Raw genomic sequence first — 27756 nt, forward strand, 5'->3', positions numbered from 1 at the left:
TGTTTGAAGAGATGTGTATTGTGACAGATGAACTACAGTTCCAACAATGCACTTAGTGTACTCACAGACCATCCCAGCGCAGCCGCAGGGCAGCTGCCTCTGTCCTCGGATTGGAACAGAAGAAACTGTTGGAAAGCGGCGGCGCTGGCGCTAACAGTAACAGGTGCCTTTGTGACAACATAAACTGAAAGAGATGGCTGACAAACCGACACAATGAAATTCTAGAATACAAAACGCATAGCTGTTCTTACAACGATGTTCGTTTTACAAATTATATATATATTTTCAGAACAAAAAACACACACGAATCCCAAACTGGAGAGACAGCGGAACGAATGGCTTACCCCTGTTGCCTTGGTAATGAAGACTGTTCAGCATTCCCGGTTGAGATCAGGAGAGACGATGTCGCTTTTTTAAACTGAAGAACTAGACTTTTTACACGTATTTACTTCTTATTTATAAAGTTGTTGCCTACCTATGATGTCATCGGATTACCCACGTAGAAATGACACTTCTATTGTCACAAACAGCTTTAGTTTGTCAACCGGATCTGGAATGCAGGTTGGGGTGTCTGTGCTCGGATCATCTGTACACGAGACTCCAGCAAAAAGTTCTGCTACTGAAAGTAAGTGGTTTGAAGTCATCAATAACATATTGAAATTAACGTCTCCAATGTGAAGGTGCTAGTTATACAAATGATAGGTTTCCTAGAAGTCATAAGAAAAAACAATGCAGTTCTGTGACTAGAAATTAATATCAATAGAAAATCAACTGAAACGACGTTTTTTTTTTTTCCTTAAAAAACTGTCCCAGAGCTCATTTGTTTGTAAACCTCTAAATTATCTACCTGTCAGATCACCGTGAATCTGATTTAAAAACAAATTATAGCTATATTTCTACTATATATATATATATATATATATATATATATATATAGTACTGTGCAAAAGTTTTAGGCAGGTGTGAAAAAATGCTGTAAAGTAAGAATGCTTTCAAAAATAGACATGTTAATAGTTTATATTTATCAATTAACAAAATGCAAAGTGAGTGAACAGAATAAAAATCTACATCAAATCAATATTTGGTGTGACCACCCTTTGCCTTCAAAACAGCATCAGTTCTTCTAGGTACACTTGCACACAGTTTTTGAAGGAACTCGGCAGGTAGGTTGGCCCAAACATCTTGGAGAACTAACCACAGTTCTTCTGTGGATTTAGGCAGCCTCAGTTGCTTCTCTCTCTTCATGTAATCCCAGACAGACTCGATAATGTTGAGATCAGGGCTCTGTGGGGGCCATACCATCACTTCCAGGACTCCTTGTTCTTCTTTACGCTGAAGATAGTTCTTAATGACTTTCGCTGTATGTTTGGGGTCGTTGTCATGCTGCAGAATAAATTTGGGGCCAATCAGATGCCTCCCTGATGGTATTGCATGATGGATAAGTATCTTCCTGTATTTCTCAGCATTGAGGAGACCATTAATTCTGACCAAATCCCCAACTCCATTTGCAGAAATGCAGCCCCAAACTTGCAAGGAACCTCCACCATGCTTCACTGTTGCCTGCAGACACTCATTCGTGTACCGCTCTCCAGCCCTTTGGCGAACAAACTGCCTTCTGCTACAGCCAAATATTTCAGATTTTGACTCATCAGTCCAGAGCACCTGCTGCCATTTTTCTGCACCCCAGTTCCTGTGTTTTCATGCATAGTTGAGTCGCTTGGCCTTGTTTCCACGTCGGAGGTATGGCTTTTTGGCCGCAAGTCTTCCATGAAGGCCACATCTGACCAGACTTCTCCGGACAGTAGATGGGTGTACCAGGGTCCCACTGTTTTCTGCCAATTCTGAGCTGATGGCACTGCTGGACATCTTCCGATTGCGAAGGGAAGTAAGCATGATGTGTCTTTCATCTGCTGCAGTAAGTTTCCTTGGCCGACCACTGCGTCTACGGTCCTCAACATTGCCCGTTTCTTTGTGCTTCTTCAAAAGAGCTTGGACAGCACATCTGGAAACCCCTGTCTGCCTTGAAATTTCTGCCTGGGAGAGACCTTGCTGATGCAGTATAACTACCTTGTGTTTTGTTGCTGTGCTCAGTCTTACCATGGTGTATGACTTTTGACAGTAAACTGTCTTCAGCAACCTCACCTTGTTAGCTGAGTTTGGCTGTTCCTCACCCAGTTTTATTCCTCCTACACAGCTGTTTCTGTTTCAGTTAATGATTGTGTTTCAACCTACATATTGAATTGATGATCATTAGCACCTGTTTGGTATAATTGTTTAATCATACACCTGACTATATGCCTACAAAATCCCTGACTTTGTGCAAGTGTACCTAGAAGAATTGATGCTGTTTTGAAGGCAAAGGGTGGTCACACCAAATATGGATTTGATTTAGATTTTTCTTCTGTTCACTCACTTTGCATTCAGTTAATTGATAAATATAATCTATTAACATGTCTATTTTTGGAAGCATTCTTACTTTACAGCATTTTTTCACACCTGCCTAAAACATTTGCACAGTACTGTATATACACGTTATACATTGTTTTGTAATGGGTACGGCAAGTACCACCTTTATTTTATGTATGTATGTATGATTTATTTTGTGTCAGTGCAGAATAGTATCTCTTGTAGTATCCACAGGTGTCAAGGTATTCACAGAGGTAGTAATGTACTGACTGATTCATGTAGTGAAGGTGTAGTTCAGGTGTCAAGGTATTCACAGAGGTAGTAATGTACTGACTGATTCATGTAGTGAAGGTGTAGTCCAGGGCTTGCTACATAACGGTTTTAAAACAGTCTTTATATATTATTAGATTTGGTTGTTATGAGACAGTGACATGGAGAGTCCCTGCAGCTAACTACATTGGGGGTGTTTAAACACTTATACTGTGTGTCATCAATTTGTGTCATATTAAATAAGCAGTCTGAATAGGGGGATGTTATAGAAACTGATAATGACTTTGGATATAGTAAATGAGGATGCATTTACCAATTGGGGATGCACTGGATAATTTAAACATGCTAATTAACAACATAGGACGGTCTAAAGGTGGCCTCCAAGAATATTATGTTTTTAATACGTAATGAGTGTGTTTTTATTCAATGCTAGTTGTTATTTTGGATTTTGTTTCTTAATTGTTGTGCAGGCTCGTGGTTGTTGTACCTGAAGGTTCATGCGGATTTATAGAAATCAGATTGAAGTGTCAGCAGGAAGGTTACACTTAATAAAACAAGGTGTTGTACTGTGCATCAAGAAACAGGGTCTCATAATATGCACACTAAACTGTTAAAGTATTTAGGCTTACTGAATCATTTAGGGGCTGAGTTTAGCTTTGTTTAAACGTTTAGTTAGTGAATGGCTAAACATTAAGACTTAACTAAACCGAATCGTTTACAAGTTTACACTCTTGATTGGGTAAACAGACAGGCCAGTGAACATGTTTTTATGTATTTCTCAAAGTGAGGCTAAATTATTGATGAATGTAGATATCAGACCATGGGATTGTGTGTAACTGAATGTAAAACATGAAACGAGCTGGTATGGCTCTTGTAGACTTGTTATGTATTTAACAATGTGGTCAAAAAATTGAAAAGGTTTGTCTCTCAGAAAGAGAGACAAACCTTTTGCTGCCAATCATACATAAATCTTCAAAGGGGTATTATGGAGAAAAACCTGAGGTTGGAGGTAACTAGGGTCATCTGGGGGATAACTTTTTCTTCTTCTGCTCATAGTTTGTATCTTAAAACTTAGTTAGTTTTGGGACATGACTGACCTTAAACTTTATCACTAATGAATAGTGAATAGTGTCACTTCTGTAAGTAATGGTAAAGACGTGTCTGTTTTGCCCACAGGGTGAAATAGTTGGGGGAAAACTGTTGGGGGACGTAAAGCATAACCGACTGTGCTGAATGAACAGTGGAACAATGTAGTAAACACACATTATAGAATATGTTAGTGTAAAACTGAATGTGGTTGTTGAACACTGCTGCCCAATCTCATCATATAATTGCTTTCTTTATCAACCATTTACCGTGTCTCATTTTTACCAGTACTTTACTATTGCTCTAAATGATGTTCTTTCTTCTTTTCAGGTATTGGTTCCACTTCAACCGGTAACAAAAGTCTGGATGAACTGAGGTACATTGCTCGATGTATTTGCTTTTATTCTTTTTTCGGATGTTCAGGAACACTATTTTATAGTGTGTCGCTGCCCCCATTGTTTTCTGAAAGGAGTCAAACAACACTTAAAAAATCAAAGCTGCAACGCAGCAACAGTGTCAAAGTCTCATATCTCAGGATCCATCTGAGATAGTGGCTTCATATCTGCAGTTATATAAACCCTCAGTTCTAAATGTGTTGCCGTTGGTGACCATGAAACTGCCACCTGACTTAATAAGGCTGCCATACTGACTTTTCTACTGCTGTATAGAGACAGTTCTGGCCATATTAGTGATACAGACCACACGCTTTGACTGTCTTTATAGTTGGTACACTGCTGTGTTCTGTCATTCTCCCAATAAAGATTCATTACAGATGGTATCAACTGAACATGTCACTACCACATTGTTTTAACCTTTGGTCACATACACACCACACACTTTCATTAAGCAACTTTATAGTTGGTACACTGCTGTGTTCTATGATTCTCTCTATAGTTCCATTACATTTGGTATCCAGTAGAAATGAACCGTTTCACTGCCACATTGTTTAAACCTCTGGACATATCAATGATGCAGATCTTTTTCACATATCCATTTTACTTCATCTTTACAAACTATTCGATCTGATATGACATTCCCCTTAGATGATGCCCCATTAGATGATCCCCCTGGTCATAAGTCATATTGTTTTGTTTGTTGTTGTTGTCGCTGTGGTGTGACAATGCTTATAAGCATGTTTCTGTAATATTCTCCAAATGTATTTCCCTAATAGACAGCATCTGGAAAGACAGACCAGAGAGACACAGAGACTGCAGGAGGAGGTGGAACACGCAACGAAACTCACCATGGAGAGAATGGGCCGCTCGCTCGGAGGGACCTCTCATGAGCAGCCAGTCAGCCTCAACTGTTCTGTGGGTAAGGCAGTGCAAGTGGAAGTCACTAGATGGAGAGTAAAGGCAGATCTAAATAATGCTGCCAATTCAGTCATTAAGTAAGAGCTCTTTAAGGACCCTTATTATTGATTTAAACAAACACACTTTTAAATCCCCCGTTTATAAAAATTCTGGTTTTGATATTTGATTCCACATTTCCTTGGCTAGTAATTACCCTGCCCACCACTCCTCACAACTGTCCCAGAAAAACATTATAGACATGAGTATTATGAGACTAGTGGTAATAGTGTTATAGAAATCACAGTAGCAAAACAGTAACTCATTTGCGTTTCCTCTTTTTTAATGTCCAGATAACTCTTTAAATGCCCAGGACTTACTGACTTCCTGCCACATACCTGTGTCAAATCATGAGCGACCCTACAGTAAAAACAGCATGGCATACAGGCCGGAGCCTGCAGCCACTGGGAGGAGCATCTCCTTCCCTGGGAGGGAGCACCTGGAGCGGGCTCTTGAAGAGTACAGTCTGCAAGTCAAGGAGCTGCAAAGGAGGCTGAGTGAGGTCAGAGCTAGTACTCCTGCTCAGCCCAGCCTGGCTTCAAATATACAGGCTCAATCCACAGTATTTGTTTGTCCGCAACAGTGTATGGGACACCAGAGGACACTGAACAAGTTTTCTACTGCTCCTAGAAAACCACTAACCCTTTACTGCCCTGGGTATGTTCCCATACCTATTTAATACCCTTTTTTTTCAATGTTAAATATATTGGACACTGGGCAGCAAAAGGGTAAGGACAAAGCTTCTCTTCACCTGGAAATAGAACATTTGACACAAAGTCACCATGGCTCATGTTACCTGGTTACTGGGGAGGTTGAGTCATGCTTTTCCCGTTTTTGTATTTACAGCTTTTTACATCATTTTGCAGTATCTCTGTCAGGTTTCATAGTGTTGTTTCATAAGTGTCTAGTACCATCATCTGTGTCCGATATACATGCATCTCTTCCGGACAGTGAAAGTGATTTTCAGGTTCTTTTTGTGTGTTGCAGGCCCATGAACTCCATGAGCAGCAGAAGTTTTACTTCCGCCAGTCCAGCATCGAGCTGCAGACCAAACTGCGGGAGGTGCAGATGGAGAGAGACTGCCAGGCTGATATCAGGTAAGCAGAGCCGCTCCAGCCCTCTCCTGCTGGAACTCTCTGTGGATAATCCAAACAAACAAAAAAAACATGAAAGAAATACCAATCGCCTGAGTTGTTTTAGTTTTGAAAGATGACCTGTGACAAATATTTGAAGAAAAAAATGTCTGCACTTTCCACTTGAACATAATTGTCGCAAACATTACCTGATAGGGTACAAATCATGCATTAAAGGACAGATCTGGTGACTGAAAAGAGAAATAAATAAGTGCAACTAACAAGTAAACAAATAAATAAATAAATACAACCTTTTTTTGTGTCCGATACAAACAAACCTTATACTAAAAGAGAGGAAGCATCAGTTTTGTAATGCAAAAGTATACACTGATTATTATTATTTATTTCTTAGCAGACACCCTTATCCAGGGCGACTTACAATTGTTACAAGATATCACATTATTTTTACATACAATTACCCATTTATACAGTTGGGTTTTTACTGGAGCAATCTAGGTAAAGTACCTTGCTCAAGGGTACAACAGCTGTGTCCCCCACCGGGGATTGAACCCACGACCCTCCGGTCAAGAGTCCAGAGCCCTAACTACTACTCCACCCTGCTGGCCTATATGTCTGGGTGGGGGAAGGTCTTCATAATTTGCATCATAATAACAATGATATTATACAGGTGTGAAATTAGATTTTAACCAATAGGTGGTGCCTTTACCCTAACTGCTGTACATGTAGAAATAGGATTAGCATACAGTAGCTTTTCAATGAAAAAGCATACCATAGCTGTCCTTAATTTACAGTGACAGTGGCATATGCCTTACATTAGACAGTATATATAAATGCTTTTTTTTGTTGCTGTAATTTTTAATTTATATCTGAATCCCACCATGTTAGCATTTAGACTTGTCTTTTTACACCACTGTAAGTGCCGTGCAACACTTTGAACACTTAGTATGCCTTTCTGGAGATGAATACACCAGAGTGTTCATTGAATTAGAGCAAAAAGTTACTCACATCATGTATACAGTTAGAGCAAACAATGACAACTCGCTTTGCTTTGAGTGGAATAATACATCACAATGGATCATTGCCATTGCCTGGTGTCACTGGTACTTCCTACTTTGAGTGGAATGAAATGTCATCATTAAAATCCAGTAACAGCATTGTTTTTTTATACTGACACCTGGCTGAGCAATTAAAGGCTGTTATATCTTAGAAAATACCATGTTGTTGTGGTTTAAGCCATGGACCAAGTTTGTTTGTGCTCAGCTGCTGCTGCATTTGCTTGTTCTTGTGTTAAACTGAGAGCATTTCCAGGCATTTCTCTGAGCCTTCACTGTAAGAAATCTCTACAAAAGACATTAATCTTGCACTGAAACATAGTAGCGTGAGCCATTTCTATGCTTGCTTAATTACATTTAAAATCTTTAGACTTAAAATACAATTCTAATGTACGGACGTCATGTTTGAAGACAGGTGGTTTGTGTTTAAAATAGTATCTATTATCCCATCTGGTATTCTAATATAATATAATTTAACCAGCCAATACGACTCTGCTTTCTCCTCCAGTGACACCAGAAAAAGGGAGTCAAAAGCCCAAGGTGACTTGATCAGCAAGCTGCAAGTCACGTTAGAAGAGGCCACCATCAGGGCGGAGCAGCAGCGGCAGAAGAGCGAGATGCAGGAGATGGTGCTGCAGGAGGTGCGCGCCTCGCTGCTCAGCTACCAGGAGCGCAGCAGTAGGAAAGTCTACGAGCATGAGGACATCGGCAGCCTGCCCTCCCACAACCTAGGTGCCGCTGTGGGAAAGGTGCTGCGCGACATCGAAGCTGAGGTCTCCTGTCTCAAAGGGGAGCTCCTCCCTGTAAGTGACTAACATTCCCATTCCATTCCATTTCTGTGTTCATTATATTCAGTTTGCATGTTTACTACATACACCTTGAGAGTGAAACTCTTCTTCCCCCCAATGACTGACATGCTATGCAGTTTAGGTGAAATGGAATAAGAATGTAAACACAAACCTGAAAGTAAGAAACTAGTGACTGTCTTTAATCTAGTATGGTATTTTATTTTAAATGAAATGGCATGCTTCTTTTAACATGCCTTTTTCAAACGATGTGATATCTACATAGTGAAATGAAGTGCTCAACAGGTCAGATTCATGACACACTTACAGAAGACTGGTAAATTCCATCAATAATGTATTGTGTATTTTAACTAGTTTTATGAATTAGCGTACCTACGAGTAGATTAGGTACTGTTTTTCAGCAATGTCTCTTGGGTATAACAGTTTGAGATATTCTATGACTCACTGTTGCTCCTGCTTGTTAACGTTTTGAAATGTGTTTCCCTGCCTCTCAACTTTCTATAGTGTTCAGATCACTTTCAGCTCACAGTAAATCCTGGAGTATCTCAGACTGTATGCAGTCGGAGTCTTCCCTCCAGCAGCTGGCAATACACCAGTGTATCCTGTTTAATGAAAGAGCAACAGAGTAGACAATTAGGGCATTCTGCTGTGTTTATAGCCGGAGATTACAAAACACCAGTGCTGAATTACACAGACAGTCAGGACCCTAAGAGCACAAACCAAGTACAAACCAAGCATATTACCTGTGGTAATATGAAGAGTTGGGTTAGAAACGGATTGCGCAAAACCTCCTGTTCAATAGAGGCTGCGGCACCCTAGTGGCATTCCTGCTTCAGAAGCATTCAGAATTGGAAACGTTTGTCTCTTTGTCTGATCTTTCGTTCTGCTTGATGTACCCTGTGTCCATCGACAGGTTAAGTCGATCAAGCTGGTACGAATGTAATGATTTTTCGTTTATCTGTCCTAATAAAACAATATTGTTTCACTTTAAAGGAAAACAACCAAGGCTTTTAAAAGACTTTCTTACCTCTCGTTATCATAACAACTTTCATCGTTTTGCTGTCTATCACATTGACTCTGTTGAGGTCCCTGTAACTGCACTGCTTTTATCACAAGAAAGTCAGTTCTATTTACTAACATACGAAAAAGTCTGTTTAAGCAAGTAGAATGTTTTCAGATGCACTTCAACAGGTAAACAGAAAATGATCTTTGTTAAATGCTTCTTGTTAATGTGTAGAATTCTGTACTCATAATCACAGAGTTAGTAAAGTGCATGTAGTTCATATTAGTAAATTGAAACCAGAGTGTAACTACACATTCAATAATACTTTTAAGTGTATAGAAAATGTTTGTGCTTCCCAGAATAATAGACCAGTGTGCCTTTTAAGGGAATGTGTCATTGTCATTGATTCTTGAATTGATGGTGGGATGTAACAAGATTGTAATATGTGCTCTTTATTGATAGATGGAAGACCAACGTGATACTCTTAAACTGGAATCTCAAACCAAAGGAGATATTATTATCAAACAGCACCAGGAACGGTAACTTCCCCTGGCTTTTCTTATTTGAAATTCAGATCTGGCTTTCCCTTTAACTCTTTCAATACTAACTATCTTTACGGAAAGATAACCCTAGTATTTAATTTTTTTTACCTTTATTTGGAGTTAAGAGGAAATAGTAACTGTGGCATTACAGCCTGGAGCTGTAGGCAAGAGACTGTGCAGTTTGTTTTCTTCGTATAACAAGAATACATGTGCTAGTGTAATGGCATTATGGTGCAAATAGGAGCCTTAACCATACCACCTTATAACCCATGCCGTCTTATCAACAGGGAGTAGTGTGTTTTCAAAGGAAAAGTCCATTCCGAATATTTTGCGTAAACAGATGCAACTTGGGAGTTGTTCAACCCTAATCTTAAATAGTGGCAATTGTATAAACAAGATGTGTGGCTATGGTTAATAAAGTACATTTTTACAATTATTGTATTAACATATGTTAATATTACATATGTCTGGAATTCTTAGTACAGTAGATATCCAAGTCTGGTTCCTGTTTAAAAGTGTAGTGTGTTGTATTTCTGGTTTGTTGTTGAAATGAAATGATTTGCAGAGTTCTCTTCCAGGGTGGAGGAGCTCATTCTTAGTCATGAACAGGAGGTGGCAGCATTGACTGACAAACTGAACAAATCTCACATCAATGCAGTCAGCATCCAGAAACAGATGACTATCGTACAGTAAGTGCCAAGATAAACACCGTACTGACCTCTGACCTCCCAGTATTGTGGGCAAAATCACAATTTACTTGGTCAAGTTTCTTAATAGAATTATTTTACAAAGTTTGCCAGCTGCCTAAGTCAACTGCACATGTCTTGTGTATTTCAATAGAGATCAGGCAGCAAATCAGAACGTGATGTACTTGCGTCAGCTCACCGAGCTGGAGTCCACCGTCTCCCAACTGCGCTCTGAATTACGAGAAGCCAAGAGAATGTACGAGGACAAGGTTTGTGCCCAACACAACTGACGAAAAAACTGTTCTGACCTTACAATTCTGTACAGTAGCATTTGGCAGAGAAGGGCTGGATTCTTCCTGATCATTTGAAAGTCAAACCTAGCAGTCAGGAGTATGGAACATGTTTGTTTAGAAGTTAATCAGAATTTCTATATGTAAGGTCACAAAGCAGTGAACGAGTGCAGTCATACCTTAACAGGTTCTGGTTTTGAGATGCACGAGTGCTTAGGAAGATGTGTCACCATTATTAATGGCTCCTTTCATATCAAGTGTAGTTTTGAGTTTGGGCAGATGATGGGTGGCGCCACATTAAGAGTCTTCTAGTAACCTATTTCACTATATACTTAGATGTTTAGGACCCCCATATACTGTACCAAAGTGTGAGTATATAATAACAGAAAAGGAGAACGCGGTCTTCATTGTCATTTACAGATGGAGGATCTGGAGAAGAAGCTGATCCTGGCTTACTCTGAGGTGGAGAGTGCTCAGAGCGAGCGGGATGAGTACAGCCGGGATTCCGGGGATCTGGACACACAGCTCCACCAGCTGATGGTACGCAGCTTTACCAGCCACAACACGTTACTTCAACACAGCTTCCATGTATTTTAGACAAAAAATATATTGCCATTATCTGTTATTTGGCTCCTCCACTTAAACGCTGCTAATCCCTCTGCAGGGACATTTCCAAAGGGTTATTAAAATAAGGTGCCTACACTAAATCTGATCTGAACTGGTTATCTTAGAGCGGAAGATCAGTATAGGCCGACTCAAACTGGCTCCTGATTAGAGTTCTCCTGATTTAAAGTATGTGATTTTCACTTCAGACTGATCTGCGTAAGACCCGAGAAGAGCTGAACATGGAGAAGGAGCAGAACAAGCGTCTGTGGGAGCGAGAATCTGGAAACAGCATCACCATTGATAACCTGAGGAGGGAGCTGGATGGCAGGAGCATGGAGACGCAGCGAATGGAAACCCTGATTAAAAGCACGAAAGAGGAGTGCCGCGTCCTGATAGACCGCCAGGTAAACCTGACAACAAACAGTGATGGTTTATATTCATTCATAAAGTGTAAGAAAAAAAAAACAGATCCTGGAAGTATCAAGTACTGACATTAAGACTATTGGCCCTATTTTGATATAAATTGTGAAATAAATAAAAAATAAAAAAAATAAAAATTATGGTATTAGTGTGGCTAAAAAAATCCTGCATCTAAGTTGTTACTTGCTAGTAGTATACAGTTTAAAATGTTATTTATAGTTATTTTTGCCTTTACACTTGCATATAAACAACCCTAAGAGGTTTGAATATAGAAAGTGGACACATTTGTCAAAATGCATTTTAGGTTCTATTTAGTTGCTCTTTCAATTTAGCAATACATAAAACTCAGATTCACTGGGCCCTGTGTTTCTACACAGTTAGCGGCAGAGCAAGATAAGAACGAGGTGCTGGAGAACGCGTCCTCTCTAAAGAGCCAGCTGAATGCCACCAAAGAGCAGCTCCAAAAAATCACAGAGAGCCACAGGGTATCCCAGGAGAAGGTGAGGCAGCTAGAGACCACCCTGGCGCAGACGGAGCGGGCCCTGGAGGAAAACCACAAGGAGAGGAGGAACCTGCAGCTGAAGCTGGAGAAGAGGAGCCAGGAGGTACAGCTGAAGCAGACAGAGATTGAACACTACCAGGAGAATCTGGAGAAGGGGCTGGGCTCTCTGCAGACCATGAAGGTGGAGGCGGAGACGCTGAAACTGAAGCTGAGTGAAAAGGAGAAGATGGTGGAGCTGGTGCAACAGCAGATGGACAATGTGACGAAACTCGCCGGACAGCACAGCCGCAACGCAGAGCTCATGCACAGTGAGAAGACACAGCTTCAGAACGAGCTGAGCGAACGCAAAATAGACATTCAGCGTTTAAAGGTCAGGGTTGTGGTTTTGTTTATCGCATGAGTGGAATTAGTTAAGCTTTGCTTTAGGTGGAGAGGCAGCCAAAACACACAATATTTGGCAAAGATGGTCCGATTTTGAAACTGAAAACAAAACAGCAAAATTTGGTGAACTTCAGGATTGAGCTGCCCTGGCAGAGCTTTATAGTGAGGCTCACTCACCTCAGTTTTCATTGCGCCCTGCTGTAGTGTACATTAACTTTCATTAGCACTAAAATGTACAATAATTTAAACATATAAATACTGTTTTGTTTCTGTTGGGGCTAAAGTAAAAACAAACAAAAAAACAACTGTGGAGCAGTATTTATAGGGTTCCATTAGATGACTTGTTTATAGAATCCAAATCTCATCTCACTGTAGTAACTCTAAAGTTAAGATTCCTTTGTTCACAGTACAGTATTATTTGTTTATTTAGCAGACGCCTTTATCCAAGACGACTTACAGAGACTCGGGTGTGTGGCCTATGCATCAGCTGCAGAGTCACTTACAATTACGTCTCACCCGAAAGACGGAGCACAAGGAGGTTAAGTGACTTGCTCAGGGTCACACAATGAGTCAGTGGCTGAGCCGGGATTTGAACCGGGGACCTTCTGGTTACAAGCCCTTTTCTTTAACCTCTGGACCACACAGCCTCAATATGTGACATTCCCTCTAGAACCTGTTATATAAGCAGCTGTAGAGCCTTAGCAGCAATGTCATGTGTTTTGCCATTGTGTGGTTCAGGCTGCAGTGGAGAAGCAGGAGGAGAGAGTCGGGGAGCTGGTGACTAGGGACTCTGAGAAGGAGCAGCATCTCAAAGCCTTCACCCTGGAGAAGGAGAAGCTCACAGCAAAGCTCGAGGTCCAGGGCAGACAGCTTGCCAGATTCACAGGTACCGGCTCTGGCCAAAAGATTTGCATCACCCTATAGGTGCTTCATAAAGTCAAATGAAACCTGCTGAATAAAGTTAACATATTGAATTTCATACCGCTTTGTAGTTTTACATATACCTGACGAAAAACTGAAAACCAATTGCAAAATGTGACATTTCAAAATCTAACATGCAATACTGTACTACTAAGCTGGCTTCCGGTAGACTTTTGCGATATAATTCTGTAGTGTCTTTCTTTGATTACCTGATGTTAGATAAAATATCTAAATCATGTTCATATAGTTTTTTTTTTGTTTTTTTTTAATTATGTCTCAATCCTAAAATTCTAGGTGATGCAAACCTTTTGGCCATGGCTGTAACAAGGAATCGATCCTTCTGTATTTATTTCCTTTGAATCCAAAAGTTGAATGCAAGGATTGGCATGAATTTGTCGTAGCTTTGCTTAGGCATGTTTTTCATGATACTGTGAATTTAGGCGATGGACTTTCTGTATCACTGTACCTACACCGAATTGACTGAGGTATTGAAGACTACTGTGTATCTTGGGAACCACAGCTCCAGATTTTATTATGAGATGCTATTTTATTCTTTGTGCGTGCAGGTCAAGGTGACATACTTTTGTTATGGTGTTTATAAATGTTATGCAATGAAGAGGTGTGGCACTGACTTACCTTGTCTTGACTGGTGAAAATCTAACAAGATACATTACCAGTAACTACTGGGGGTATTGGTGCACTGCCAATACTGCACTCTGTTTTAAAAGCAGCCAATTCTTTACTGGTAACTAACACGGGTCATGTGTCATTGTGAGTCAGTTCTTGGCGCTCAATACAGTACCTCAGCAAAGTGCCATTATATATTTATAAAACACAGTGATATCCACTTTGTTACATTATCATAAACAGATCACTATATACTACATAGGTGATATTCTGCTTTATTAAATAAGCCCCTAATGCACATTTGTTGACTTTTAACATTGATTTCATAGGTTGTTTTTCACTTACTGTAAACAGTCTGTTTTGAATTAATGTTAAATTCAGATGATGAATATCTCACTTTAACAGCCTTTTTAAACCAGTCATTTTTTCTCTCTGCTGTGCTCAAGTAGTGCTCCCTGTTTAAGCTGCTACCAGGTAGCTTTTACCCCATACTAATGATACTCTTTCCACATTCTGAACCTGACAAAACAGCAGCTTTGAGTGCAGATCATACACAATATGTTGTTTTAAAAAATAAAAGAGGCATAAAAACACTTAAACATCTTCAGCGTATTTCGGATCCAGTCGGACACGTGAATGCTCCCTACCACGTGCCAGCATGTGGGGTTAACTTTTTGGCAAAGATTTCTGTCTTGTCTTTGTATTCATTACAAACTGTTTCCAGTAGAATCATTTCACTCCTCATTGAGCGGTTTTCGAAACATAAGTAAAAGTGTACTTGTGACATGCAGGCAGCTCATCAGTGATATGCATCCCACGCAGGTGAAGAGAAGTGTCTGGTTTCTCCTAATGCTAGAATTGTGTTCTATTTGGGTTCAGCTCAAGAAGTGTGAGTGTAAATCACTTCTTTCCCCCTGTGCTGCAGGTATTAGAACCTGACCTATCCCCCATAAAGTCCTATGCAGGGGCCTTGTGATGGGCACTGTCTTCACTTTGTTTGTGTATTTTACAGAGCAGCATGAAGCACTGAAGAAGAGTCATCACAGCAAAATGAAGGAGATGGAAAACGCCACAGCCAGATTGAAGTCGCAGCTGATGACAGCCAACGGCGAGCTGGAGAAAACAAAGAGCACACTGAAGACGCTGGAGGGAGCCGATGGCCATGGTATACCGCTGAAATAATAAGCAGGGGGTGTGGGGGACAGGATCGGGAGGAAGCACTTGAACATCTTAAACTAGAGAAGAGTAATGTGATGAGCACACACTCTGATCAGCTGTAATGTGATGAGCACACACACTGATCAGCTGTAATGTGATGAGCACACACACTGATCAGCTGTAATGTGATGAGCACACTCTGATCAGCTGTAATGTGATGAGCACACACTCTGATCAGCTGTAATGTGATGAGCACACACTCTGATCAGCTGTAATGTGATGAGCACACACACTGATCAGCTGTAATGTGATGAGCACACTCTGATCAGCTGTAATGTGATGAGCACACACACTGATCAGCTGTAATGTGATGAGCACACACTCTGATCAGCTCTAATGTGATGAGCACACACTCTGATCAGCTGTAATGTGATGAGCACACACTCTGATCAGCTGTAATGTGATGAGCACACACTCTGATCAGCTGTAATGTGATGAGCACACACTCTGATCAGCTGTAATGTGATGAGCACACACTGATCAGCTGTAATGTGATGAGCACACACTCTGATCAGCTGTAATGTGATGAGCACACACTCTGATCAGCTGTAATGTGATGAGCACACACTGATCAGCTGTAATGTGATGAGCACACACTGATCAGCTGTAATGTGATGAGCACACACTCTGATCAGCTGTAATGTGATGAGCACACACACTGATCAGCTGTAATGTGATGAGCACACACTGATCAGCTGTAATGTGATGAGCACACACACTGATCAGCTGTAATGTGATGAGCACACACTCTGATCAGCTCTAATGTGATGAGCACACACTCTGATCAGCTGTAATGTGATGAGCACACACTCTGATCAGCTGTAATGTGATGAGCACACACTCTGATCAGCTGTAATGTGATGAGCACACACTGATCAGCTGTAATGTGATGAGCACACACTCTGATCAGCTGTAATGTGATGAGCACACACTCTGATCAGCTGTAATGTGATGAGCACACACTCTGATCAGCTGTAATGTGATGAGCACACACTCTGATCAGCTGTAATGTGATGAGCACACACTCTGATCAGCTGTAATGTGATGAGCACACACTCTGATCAGCTGTAATGTGATGAGCACACACTGATCAGCTGTAATGTGATGAGCACACACTCTGATCAGCTGTAATGTGATGAGCACACACTGATCAGCTGTAATGTGATGAGCACACACTGATCAGCTGTAATGTGATGAGCACACACTCTGATCAGCTGTAATGTGATGAGCACACACTCTGATCAGCTGTAATGTGATGAGCACACACACTGATCAGCTGTAATGTGATGAGCACACACTGATCAGCTGTAATGTGATGAGCACACACACTGATCAGCTGTAATGTGATGAGCACACACACTGATCAGCTGTAATGTGATGAGCACACACTCTGATCAGCTGTAATGTGATGAGCACACACTCTGATCAGCTCTAATGTGATGAGCACACACTCTGATCAGCTGTAATGTGATGAGCACACACTCTGATCAGCTGTAATGTGATGAGCACACACTCTGATCAGCTGTAATGTGATGAGCACACACTCTGATCAGCTGTAATGTGATGAGCACACACTCTGATCAGCTGTAATGTGATGAGCACACACTGATCAGCTGTAATGTGATGAGCACACACTCTGATCAGCTGTAATGTGATGAGCACACACTCTGATCAGCTGTAATGTGATGAGCACACACTCTGATCAGCTGTAATGTGATGAGCACACACTCTGATCAGCTGTAATGTGATGAGCACACACTCTGATCAGCTGTAATGTGATGAGCACACACTCTGATCAGCTGTAATGTGATGAGCACACACTCTGATCAGCTGTAATGTGATGAGCACACACTGATCAGCTGTAATGTGATGAGCACACACTCTGATCAGCTGTAATGTGATGAGCACACACTCTGATCAGCTGTAATGTGATGAGCACACACTGATCAGCTGTCCATTTGCTACTTTACCCTTTAAATGTGTTTTAATGTCTGCTTCCCCTGAAAGGAGGGGAGTGGAGTTTATTAATGATGATTCCATCGCTTCCCCATCCAACCTCATGAAATTGAACAACCTATCAAACCCCAAACCACATATTGCATCTGCATGACCTACCTCCACAGGAACTAAACGGTGCCTCTTCACAATATTGACATGGTGATTAAATTGAATTGTAAGGGGCTGCCTAATCTTCAGCACTGATTGGCACCAGGAATGATATCTGCTGAGACTTTCCTAATGTGGTAATGTATAACACTTCCTGATTCCTGGAAGGGGCTATAGGCTTGCATCACCTTTACTGCAGTATATTATGGTAAACGCAGGAAAGCATAGAAATTTGAATACGGCAAAGCATGCTGCTGTCAAAACCTTGGTTAACTATGGTAAAGCTCAATAAATGCATAAATGCATAAGCATGATAAACGGAAAATAAACTGGTAAACTAAAGAGCAGTGCCAGTGCAGGGTCAGTCTGGTGCTTGCCTCACAAACACACCTGGCTTTTACAGCTGTTGCTTTAGCCAGGCCTCAATTAGCAGCCCTTATCTGCCAGCGAATGGTCAGCATTACTTGAAGTGATGTACTTGCAGGAGTATTAAGTGTCCGGCTGTTGATCTCTGGCTTCAGAACTATAAATCGGCATGGTCTTCTTTTTCTTTCCTGTGGTGTTTTTGTCAAACTAAATCCAATATGTATTTAACTGTATGCTGTCTCAATGGGTACAGTTCTACCAGTAATGATGTCACTGCACACTATTGCACAGTTAAATGAAGCAATCACAGTGCAGAGACATTACTGCTTGTATAACTGACACTTGTTGCTGAGTTATGGGAGGAAGTATTGTGAAAAACGTGTTGGTTTGTGATAAAACTATCATCAACTTTAAACATCTAATCATTGAAACAAAAGAAACTGTACAAGAAAGTCAAAATGTTGATGTTTAATTTATATTTGATTTTGATTGCGCTGTAGTGTGAATTGGTCAAACTGTGCACAGGCATTTGTTGCATATTGTGGATGACCTACTATTTCATGGCGTCGTCAGTAAACTGATGAAGGCACTAGCTGAAAAGTCTACTTGACTTGTAATTTCAGAATTTCATCTCTGTGTTTTTCACAGCGGTGAAAGTTGCCATGGGAATGCAGAAGCAGATCACAGCCAAGCGTGGGCAGATTGATGCTCTGCAGAGCAGGATCCACTTTCTGGAGGAGACTGTTGAAAACATTGCCAAGGCAAGGCAGCCCCAGCTTTCCAAGAGGAAGATTCCCTTTGACCTTACAACACTGCTCTATGACCTTCATCTAAACTAGCAATCGATCAGACATTAAAGGACAGGCGGTATATATTTGCATTCCATCAACACAACTCTTACTTTAAAACTTTTAAAAGAGTCTAGGAAAAATAAATCCACAAAATACAGCCTTCTTTCCATATAAGACACAAAGTACCGGGGGCTTAGACTTGGGCTATAATCACACATTATTTCTATGGCAGTGGTTAAAACCTGCTCTGTTTTGACAGAAATTTGCTGTATTTTTCAAAAAAAAGTTGCTGTTTGTTTAGTTTTTTTTCTTTATTTCATTGCTTGTCTCCTACAGGAGAAACGTTTCATGAAATCTGAAATCAACAGATTGAACCTGGAGCTAACTAGTGTATCAGCAGAGAAGAAAAAGTTGACGACAGAGGTAGAAGCCATCCAGTCCTTGGAGAAACATCTAAAGGAAAAAGTAATCAGACTGGAGGATGCCCTCTCAAAGGTAACAGGAATCCTAGTCATGTTTTCACACTAGACTTCAATACGCAACAGGAGCCCCATTGAACTCGCTACCATTTGCCTTTACACCAGAAGGAAATCGTGGGGGGACTCCCGGTATAGTTTCAATGCCAAATGAATTAAGTGGGGAGTACTTGTATTTGTACTCATGCGCAGATGAAATGGCATTTAATCACTTATACAGTAGTCGGTGTGTAAGCAAATGATTTTGTACCACACAGCGTTCTGGACTAGTTCCCTGTTGTGAGGGCAATGAGGAGGGATTGCGCCAAGGAGTGAATATTACAAACTTCAGGAGAAAAATGGTACTGTGTGGGGGAAAAACTGCTGAAGTGTATTAACTTTTAGTGGGTTCTCCTTGTTTTAACAAACAACCTGGGAGAAATATTCCTCGAATCCTTTAGAAAACTGAAAAAAAAAGATTCCGTTTTGTACCTACACTTTCATTATATTTGTAATCAATTTTTTAGAACCACATATTCAGGTTTGATGAAACTTTTGGTACACACTGTTGACACCTGATTGGCTGAGATATACTGTATATTGTATTGGGACGATATTATTATTATTATTTATTTCTTAGCAGACGCCCTTATCCAGGGCGACTTACTAACAATTGTTACAAGATATCACTTTTTTGTTTTTGTTTTTACATACAATTACATTTTTTTTTTTTTACACATTATTTTTTACATACAATTACCCATTTATACAGTTGGGTTTTTACTAGAGCAATCTAGGTAAAGTACCTTGCTCAAGGGTACAGCAGCAGTGTCCCCCACCTGGGATTGAACCCACGACCCTCCGGTCAAGAGTCCAGAGCCCTACCCACTACTCCACACTGCTGCTGTGTTGTGATATGATTGCTGTGGATATAGGTAATGGTGGTGTGTTTTTTTTTGCGGTTCTTGATGCTAACACCACATAACTTGTGTAGCAGTGTGGAGTGCTCAAGTACTGCTTGTTGGCACTTAAATTCAACAGACGTGTGATCGGTTTGCTGAATGCCAAGTCGGAATCCAGCAACAGGAGCAGGAATGTATGCGTCTGAAACTGCAGCATGCTTTGGATGTGAAGGTAGATGACTTTCAAGATCCTCTCTTCTTGTTTATTAAAAGCTGACCTGTTTAGAAACAGACCATCTTTTCCTTCACTTACTGGGAAGTAAGGTCTTTACAAAAAGACAGTAGAGTATTGCTGTGACAGAATAGAAAGTAGTGCATTTGGTTATGTTTTTAATGTTTTAAACTCATGGTGAAATAATGAGAGAAACAGAAAAAAGGAAGGGAAGGTCTGACACAGACCTCGACTTGCCTAAATAATATGCTGTTTGAGAGCACAGGGTTTTGAATTTAATTTGTCAGAATTAACAAGAAAAGGAACGAAAGTAGAGAAAGAAAAAGAGATTAAAATAGGGGTAGTATTCCAAATATTAAATGTTTGAGTCTTTTTTATTCTAGCTGTGGCGTGTTACTGTTTATTCTAACAAACTAAATTCAAAACCCTGTGTTCTCAAACAGCATGTTATTTTGGCACGTCAAGGTCTGTGTCGGTCACAATCTTCGGTAGGAATGTTGGTAGTTGCCTGTCGGATGGGGGCACATTTCAATATTATATGTACTAAGTTTTTTAATTGGATTTCCTCATGGAAGTAAAAGAGGCACGAACACACATCATGACTCTGCAGAGTATGTGTTCATATGTGTAATATTGTACTCTAAGGCACTTTAAACCCTGTTACTGGGTTAGACTTGACCATAGGTCCATGTAGTTTGACCATAGTTCCATGTAGCTTATTCTTTCCACTCAGTGTGTTGTTTGCAAAGAGTAAACGCATCTTCTTGTTTTTTAAGGAACTTCAGGGTCCAAAGTACAGAACATCACAGCATCCGTCTGCTTACACTGCCAACCTGCCGATCTCCCAGCTCACCTCCGGATACCTCTCTGCAGTAAGCCTGGCGTACTGATATTTTTCACCTATATTAAATCTGCAGAATCACTTTTTTTTTTTTTTTTTTAATTTAGTAGTCACCAATAGTTTTGTTTTTTTTATCATTTAATCCCAATTTAGAATATCCAATTATTTTTAGGCTTAGCTCACCGCTACCACCCCCGCGCTGACTCGGGAGGGTGAAGACGAACACACAATGTCCTCCGAAGCGTGTGGCGTCAGCCGACCGCTTTTTTTCACACTGCAGACCCACTATGCAGCCATCTCAGAGCTACAGTGTCGGAGGACAACGCAGCTCTGGGTAGCTTACAGGCTAGCCCGCAGGCGCCTGACCTAAGCCCCCCCAGCCCCGGGCGGTGCTTGGCCAATTGTGCGGCGCACCCTGGGAGCTCCCGTCCACGGTTGGCAGTAGAATAGCCTGGACTCGAACCAGCGACGTCCAGGCTATAGGGCACATCCTGCACTCCACGCGGAGCACCTTTACAGGATGCACCACTCGTGAGCCCCTTGCAGAATCACTTTTTAACTGCAGTTTTTTTTTTTGTTTGGTTATGTACTTTATCATAGTTAATTAAAATCATCTAAAAGATCGGGAAGCAAAACACATAGGGTATTTACATTGGACATTGTTTTTTATTATTATTATTATTAATTTGTCTTATTGGTCCCTCTTTTCAAAGACAACAATGAAATTCAAACTCACTCCAAAGCTCTAACTGCAATCAGATCACGTGACCTACAGAAACATCTATAGTGTTGTTTTTTAAATACTTTCATATCCTGATAATTACAAAAAAATTAAAAAGCACAATAAAAGAGGGACCTGAAATAAAGTCAATAAAGCTAATAGGAGTTAAGAAAGTTACAAAACATGATCAATATGGTCCTTGTACTTGAGTTCATGTTTGGTATGCGTTGCAGTGTTTAAGAATCACTACCGAGTACAGCACCTGAAGGGGTTGTATTTGAGTAACCAGTGGAGGAAACGCTACTTCCCTCATCATTGGGCAGCAGTGTGGCGTAGTGGTTAGTGCTCTGGACTCTTGACCGGAGGGTCATGGGTTCAATCCCCAGTGGAGGACACTGCTGCTGTACCCTTGAGCAAGGTACTTTACCTAGATTGCTCTAGTAAAAACCCAACTGTATAAATGGGTAATTGTATGTAAAAAATAATGTGATATTTTGTAACAATTGTAAGTCGCCCTGGATAAGGGCGTCTGCTAAGAAATAAAATAATAATCATTCTCGGATTTATAGATGAAAGACAAAAAAAAAAAGGGTTAATACGACATACAGAAGAGGAAAGCTGTTTTTCACACTTATCTATTTCTTTTTTCCGCAGCCTAAAACCACAGCTCTGCAAGAAGACCCAGCGCACGATATAAAGAAGCTTCTGAAGGAGCTGAGGAGCATGATCCAGGAAGACCGCAACGCCTCGGCTCCTGCCAAGAACAGCACTGATGTGGAAACTCCCGCGTCCCCATGGGGAAGCAAGGATGTAATGTGAGAGACTTTAACACTTTAACTTATTTCCTCACTGCTGTCTTCCACTGTAAGGGACATTCTATAGAGCGAGTAGCTTCAGATTACATTATCTTTTTTTTTTCTAAACTTCTTGATATTTTGTGTGTGAAGCTGATTTGACCTGAGTTCAGGAGCTGCTCTTGAGTTTTGGTTGTTTGCCAAAGACATACGTAGACGAGCCAAAGTGTCAGTGCCTGTCGTCGAGATGGGTTTGACATTTACTTGTAAACTGACACTTGCATGTCTGTGGCAGGCAGCTACAGGTGGAACTCAAGAGCAGAATTTGTTCATCTGCATTAGCACTCCTTGGGAAAATGTCAAATTAAAAACATTTTATATGTTTAAACCTGTAACATTATAAATAAACCTAATCTGAACTGTCCTTTATTCATTTAAATAAATATTGTGAAAGATGGAAATCACATAAAATATGCACTGAGTGAAAATAAACATTTTTGAAACACTTTAATTTTAGTAAATTAAAATAAATTGCAAAAACTGAACAAACCTTTAAATTTGGTACCTTTTGTATAATTGAAAATGCAGTTATTTTTCTTGGTCATCAAACAAGAAAGTGCCTGTCTCTTATTATTCCCATATCATAAATACCTGAACAGGAATCACTTTTGAGTAAAACCAGTACAACGTGCATGAGAACATAACTCTTAAATCCTAATTTCTGAACACTGTGTAGCTAAAACGTCCAGCCGTTACCTCTCATGCTGAACTGTCATGCACAAAAAAGACAAATGCAATGCAGAAGGAAACAAGTTACTTTTGCATAAGTTACTTTTTTAGCCACATCTCTGTACAACCAAATACAAAATGCAAAATCCTATTCAGGTGGCTTGTAAAATCCGCCCCCCCCAAATAAAATAAAATCGGAGAGCAGCTACGCCACTTAACCAAAAGAAAACTTATGAAAATAAATCCATCTGCAGCAAAATTTGAATTTATTTATTATTATTTTCCAGCAAAACATTCTAGCGTTATTTTAAGACTGTGAACGAGCCTGTAATCAGTAAAATAGCAGTGTACCAAAACATCAGTTTGATTAATAACTTGATTTAGTTAATATTGAAACATACATCAAAGTACTCAATATTTTAAATGTTAATAGCTAATTAGTCACAAAAACGTATTCATCATAGGCATCAATTTAATTTTTAAATGAATATTATCAAGTACAAAAGTTAGTATTGAAATGTTTCTACAAAAGAAAAAACCCATTCCAGCACCTCAAAACTGAGCCCACAGTACAACTGCATTCAAACTCCTGTAGCTGCCTTTTTTGTTCTTTATACTTTGCAAAACATATTCTTTGGTATGAAGTATGAAGGTATGAGGTATGAAGACAAAGAGCATTCCATTGGCATAAATGTATTGGCTTGCTTAATATAACCAATAATGCTAATAGTACTAAATAAATGCATGCTGCTGGCACCCTTCAATGTTGTCTATGCCATGCTTGCTGTCTGCAGAGATCCCCTAACCTTGCATACTGTGGACCTTGAAGATGAACTCAGTATAAACACTCTGGGGCCTGAGGGTGAGTTCATGCTGTGTTTTAACTCGGCTGCTTTACACCTCATTAACCCATTCTCTGAAATGATTACTACAATCCATAGGGCTGTGCAAATGCTCAAAAATGTGGTTATTTCCCAACAAGAAAATATACATTTCCCTCATCTATACCATCGAATAGCATCAATGGCAATGAACTTCTACAAAATCTGAGTATTTGCACAGCCCTAATAATCGGTGTTTAAAAGAACACAAGTTAGTCCAAGATGAGCGATTATGGGGTCTGGGAAACCAGCCATAGGTGTTGAACAAAAAAAATAGATATTTTTATTGTAACACCAAAGGGTAGAAGAAAAATTCTTCCCATTTTGTACATACTGTACCTGTAACACATAGTTACATCTATTATAAGTTATTTTTGTTATAGTTGATTAGGATGACCAAATTATATTTGTACCTGTAAAAAAAAAAAAAAAGAATCTCTTAAATTTGTTTTCTGTATTGAACACCAGTTTAAGCTCTGTGTATACAGAGTAGTATACGTCTTATGACTCTGGTAGTATGCAACCCTAAATTACTGTTGCATTTCAGATAGTAGTCATCTTTGTTGAAACTGTTTTCAAAGTAGGTGAAAGGAAACATACTGTTGTTGGAAAAAGGACAAAACCAAAAAAGGAACTGTAACAGAAATGAATATGCCGAGTTATTCATTTCTATTTGTTTAAATACTTTTTAGAATGAAAAAAAGCATACTTTGCACACATTGGCAATTACAGTAATAACCAAGGGTTGTTAACATTTGCTTGATCGGATTGTTTGTTTTACAGGATATGAACCCTCCTTTATTTCTGTGGCCCCCCGGTTCACCTCCTCTCCCAGGAAGCATTTTCCAGAGCCCAGGTCTCCAGTGCACTCCCTGCTCACTGCCCCGCTGAGCAGCAGACCCCAGCAGCCAGGACGTAGCGGAGGAGCTCCCATGGAGGAAGGCAGCAGTATGTCATTACTACATTAGCTGATGAAAGCGGTATTACTCACAAGCATACCCAATCCAGACAAAAATGAGGTTCAGGCCCATTCAACCACCTATTCTGATTACTGCATCGTTCAAGCAGCCTCGCTTGAGTGGAATGGCTGCTGGACTTGAGAGTTGCCAAAATGGCAGTTGATGGAAGATTCGTAAAGGCTTTTGTCTGCATTGGAATTTACACACATTATTGGTTTAATGTTGTGTATTTAAAAACTGAAAGCCGTGCAGGTGTTGGATGAACAGCAAACTTAAAGATAATTGATTCCTTTGTTTCCTAGTAGGACACCAGCAGGTAGAAATGACTGGACAGGCCTGTGTGAAGCTGCAAGGCAGACTGGACAGCCTGCAGAACCTGGTTGAAGATCTACAGATTAAAAATCAAGGTACTGTCAACAATGACCTGCAGGTACAAACTGTTACATTTCACTGGCAGAACCTGCTAGTTTAAGGGCACGTTATCAGAAAAGTAAAAGACAAACCCTGATTCACAATCTTGGACTACTTAATGTTGCCTTAGGTAAGGCAGTCCAAGATTAGTGGCAGTTGGTGTTTGTGAAACCACCCTATTGCATTAGTGTTTTATTTTCCACAAAAAAAGTTGTACAAACATTTCACTGATGCAACAGCTTGGTTTCAAGGATTTTTGAATGACATTAGTAAAGTATTGTACTAATGATCTGAACAGCGTCAGATCTAAATATAAACGGTTAGCTGATCTCTTTCCACTTTATTTTAATTACATTTCAGGATGGCAATAATAATAATAAAAATAAATCCTCCCGGGGGTAAAATATCAGCAAAATGAACAGAGTTAAATTGGAACAGTATTTAGATCTGCTATGTTTTAGAGCATTAAAAATATACTACTGTTATTTTATACTGTTCATGAACAAGAAAAACAGTACAAACTTTGTACTAGTCAATTGCAGTACAACGCCATTGAAAGGTATGAAATTGTGCTACTGCATTATAATATGGTATAAGAATATGCTATCAGGAAAATATATGCTTCCGCTAACTTGCCTTTGCAAAAGCTATGCTAAGATAAAAACAGGCTGTGAAACTGTGAGCAACAGGATGTATGCTAATAGTACCAATGTATTGGCAGGACTCCAAAAGGCATATGTGACTAACAGCTATACCTAGTATATTGGGTAATGTGGCAGCGCATGAGCAGACTTGGTTTAAGAGTGCATCTCCCTGCAGGAGGGTGAGGGTGGACACAACCAATAGGGACGAGAGATAAGGGCGCTGTCTCATCACCATTGGCTAGCTCAAAGGATATAGCGCAATTTCATGCCACTATATAAACAACTGTAAAAGCAGATGTGTTCAGAGGAAGGTTTTGATACCTCTGCAGAGCTGCGTGTGTGTGTGCCTGATACACTGCTTGTTTGAATTATGATCTTTTAATAAAGTGATCTCTGGTCTTTGGAAACCAGACCCACGTCTCCAACTGCTGATTGATTTTCCTCGCTACACCATCCATGTAATAATTACCGTATTATACACTGCACATATTTATATAGAAACGGCATGGATTCAAAAGTAATTCTCTCTGTCTTTTCATATCATAAAACCAGCAATACAAAGACATACAGCTTGTGTCCCGCTAGCTAGGTGCACGAGTTAATCGATTAGAGGCCGTAATCCTTTTAGATGGGATCAGAACCCAAGGGTTACAAGACTGGTAACAGTCTTGGGCTCCAAGGCATGCATTGGGAATGAGTCCTTTATGATATAATTTATAAAACTTAAAAAAAAGCAAATAGCAGATTCAATGTACAGTAAAGATATAATTTTAAAACACTTAACGGTAGCATTTCGTCTGGATTCTTATGAGTTCTCCAGGTTATGATTTCAATTAGAATTCTACAGGTTAGGATTTCAATTAAAAGGTTAAGTAGCTTCATCTGTTTTTTTTTTTTTTTTTAATTCACCTTGTCATTACATTTGTGATGTGGTTCTGAATTCAGCTCCCCAATATCGGAATGGAAGAAAGACTCCCATCGCTTAGCAGTGTGATCCATTACCGGTTTTACGATGAGCTTAGACACACCTGAGCTTAGCTATACCCTGTGGCTGATCAAGCGCATAGAAAAACCTGGAATGGTTGAAACTGCTATGCAATAGAGTCTTATTTCAATTCCGGCAATATTACATTTTAACCATAAAATCCACCTGCCATGATCTGAGCCTCTAAAATCTTAACTGCCGGCTTGTTATGCAGTTACTAGAGGGCAAGCCGAGCTGAAACGGATGCCTATCTTCAGCATGTACACATAAATATGTAATCATTTCAATTCACAGAAATGTCCTCCATGATCCAAAATCAAGAGAAAAGGATCAAGAAAGTGAAGGACCGGGAGAAGCTGTCAACTAACTGAAGGGAATTAAATCATTTTGATGGTTTCCAATGTTTGCAATTATCAACTGTGGTATCTTTTAAAATCATCTACCTAATAAACCAGATGAGTTCAAGTGCCTTAGAAAGAAATATAAAAGTGTTATTTTTACATAAAGAGTGGAACTATTTAAGTTGTATAAATTTGCAAGAACTGGTTTTATGTGGGGGTTTTATATATATAAAAATAATGACACACACAAAAGCACACACACGTTTTGTATTTTTTTTTTTATCTTTAATACAATTTTACAAGTTAAACAATATGTTTTGCTTTATAAAAAAAAAAAAA

The 27756-nt window shown here is 39.9% G+C and overlaps 1 protein-coding gene across 5 annotated transcripts; it reads left to right on the top strand.

Moving 5' to 3' along the window:
• Positions 1-89: 89 nt before the first annotated feature.
• On the top strand, positions 90-27742 carry LOC117409007 (coiled-coil domain-containing protein 158-like). Of its 5 annotated transcripts, none has more exons than XM_058990919.1 (23): positions 92-625; positions 4093-4138; positions 4934-5076; positions 5405-5613; positions 6099-6208; positions 7766-8060; positions 9529-9605; positions 10187-10297; positions 10449-10563; positions 11005-11124; positions 11397-11594; positions 11988-12482; positions 13232-13379; positions 15054-15206; positions 18380-18492; positions 18859-19017; positions 20019-20111; positions 20888-20983; positions 22328-22488; positions 23991-24058; positions 24861-25025; positions 25339-25443; positions 27371-27742. In XM_058990919.1, exons 1-23 carry the CDS (start codon positions 478-480, stop codon positions 27445-27447), a joined length of 3405 nt encoding a protein of 1134 aa, XP_058846902.1. In that variant the 5' UTR covers positions 92-477; the 3' UTR covers positions 27448-27742. The 5 variants fall into 5 exon arrangements, 4 of the variants coding, with proteins under 4 accessions (XP_058846919.1, XP_058846902.1, XP_058846910.1 ...); XM_058990927.1 differs by having other exon boundaries at positions 25342-25443; XM_058990930.1 differs by lacking the exons at positions 20019-20111; positions 20888-20983.
• The last annotated feature ends 14 nt before the right edge of the window (positions 27743-27756 follow it).

Source organism: Acipenser ruthenus, chromosome 2, assembly GCF_902713425.1.
Source record: "Acipenser ruthenus chromosome 2, fAciRut3.2 maternal haplotype, whole genome shotgun sequence".
NCBI lineage: Eukaryota > Metazoa > Chordata > Actinopteri > Acipenseriformes > Acipenseridae > Acipenser > Acipenser ruthenus.

Coding starts and splice junctions, on each gene's coding strand:
- LOC117409007 (XM_058990919.1), top strand. CDS start 478: ATGATGTCATCGGATTACCCACGTAGAAATGACACTTCTATTGTCACA. Junction 626..4,092: donor AAAAAGTTCTGCTACTGAAA/GTAAGTGGTTTG, acceptor TCTTCTTTTCAG/GTATTGGTTCCACTTCAACC. Junction 6,209..7,765: donor GACTGCCAGGCTGATATCAG/GTAAGCAGAGCC, acceptor TTTCTCCTCCAG/TGACACCAGAAAAAGGGAGT.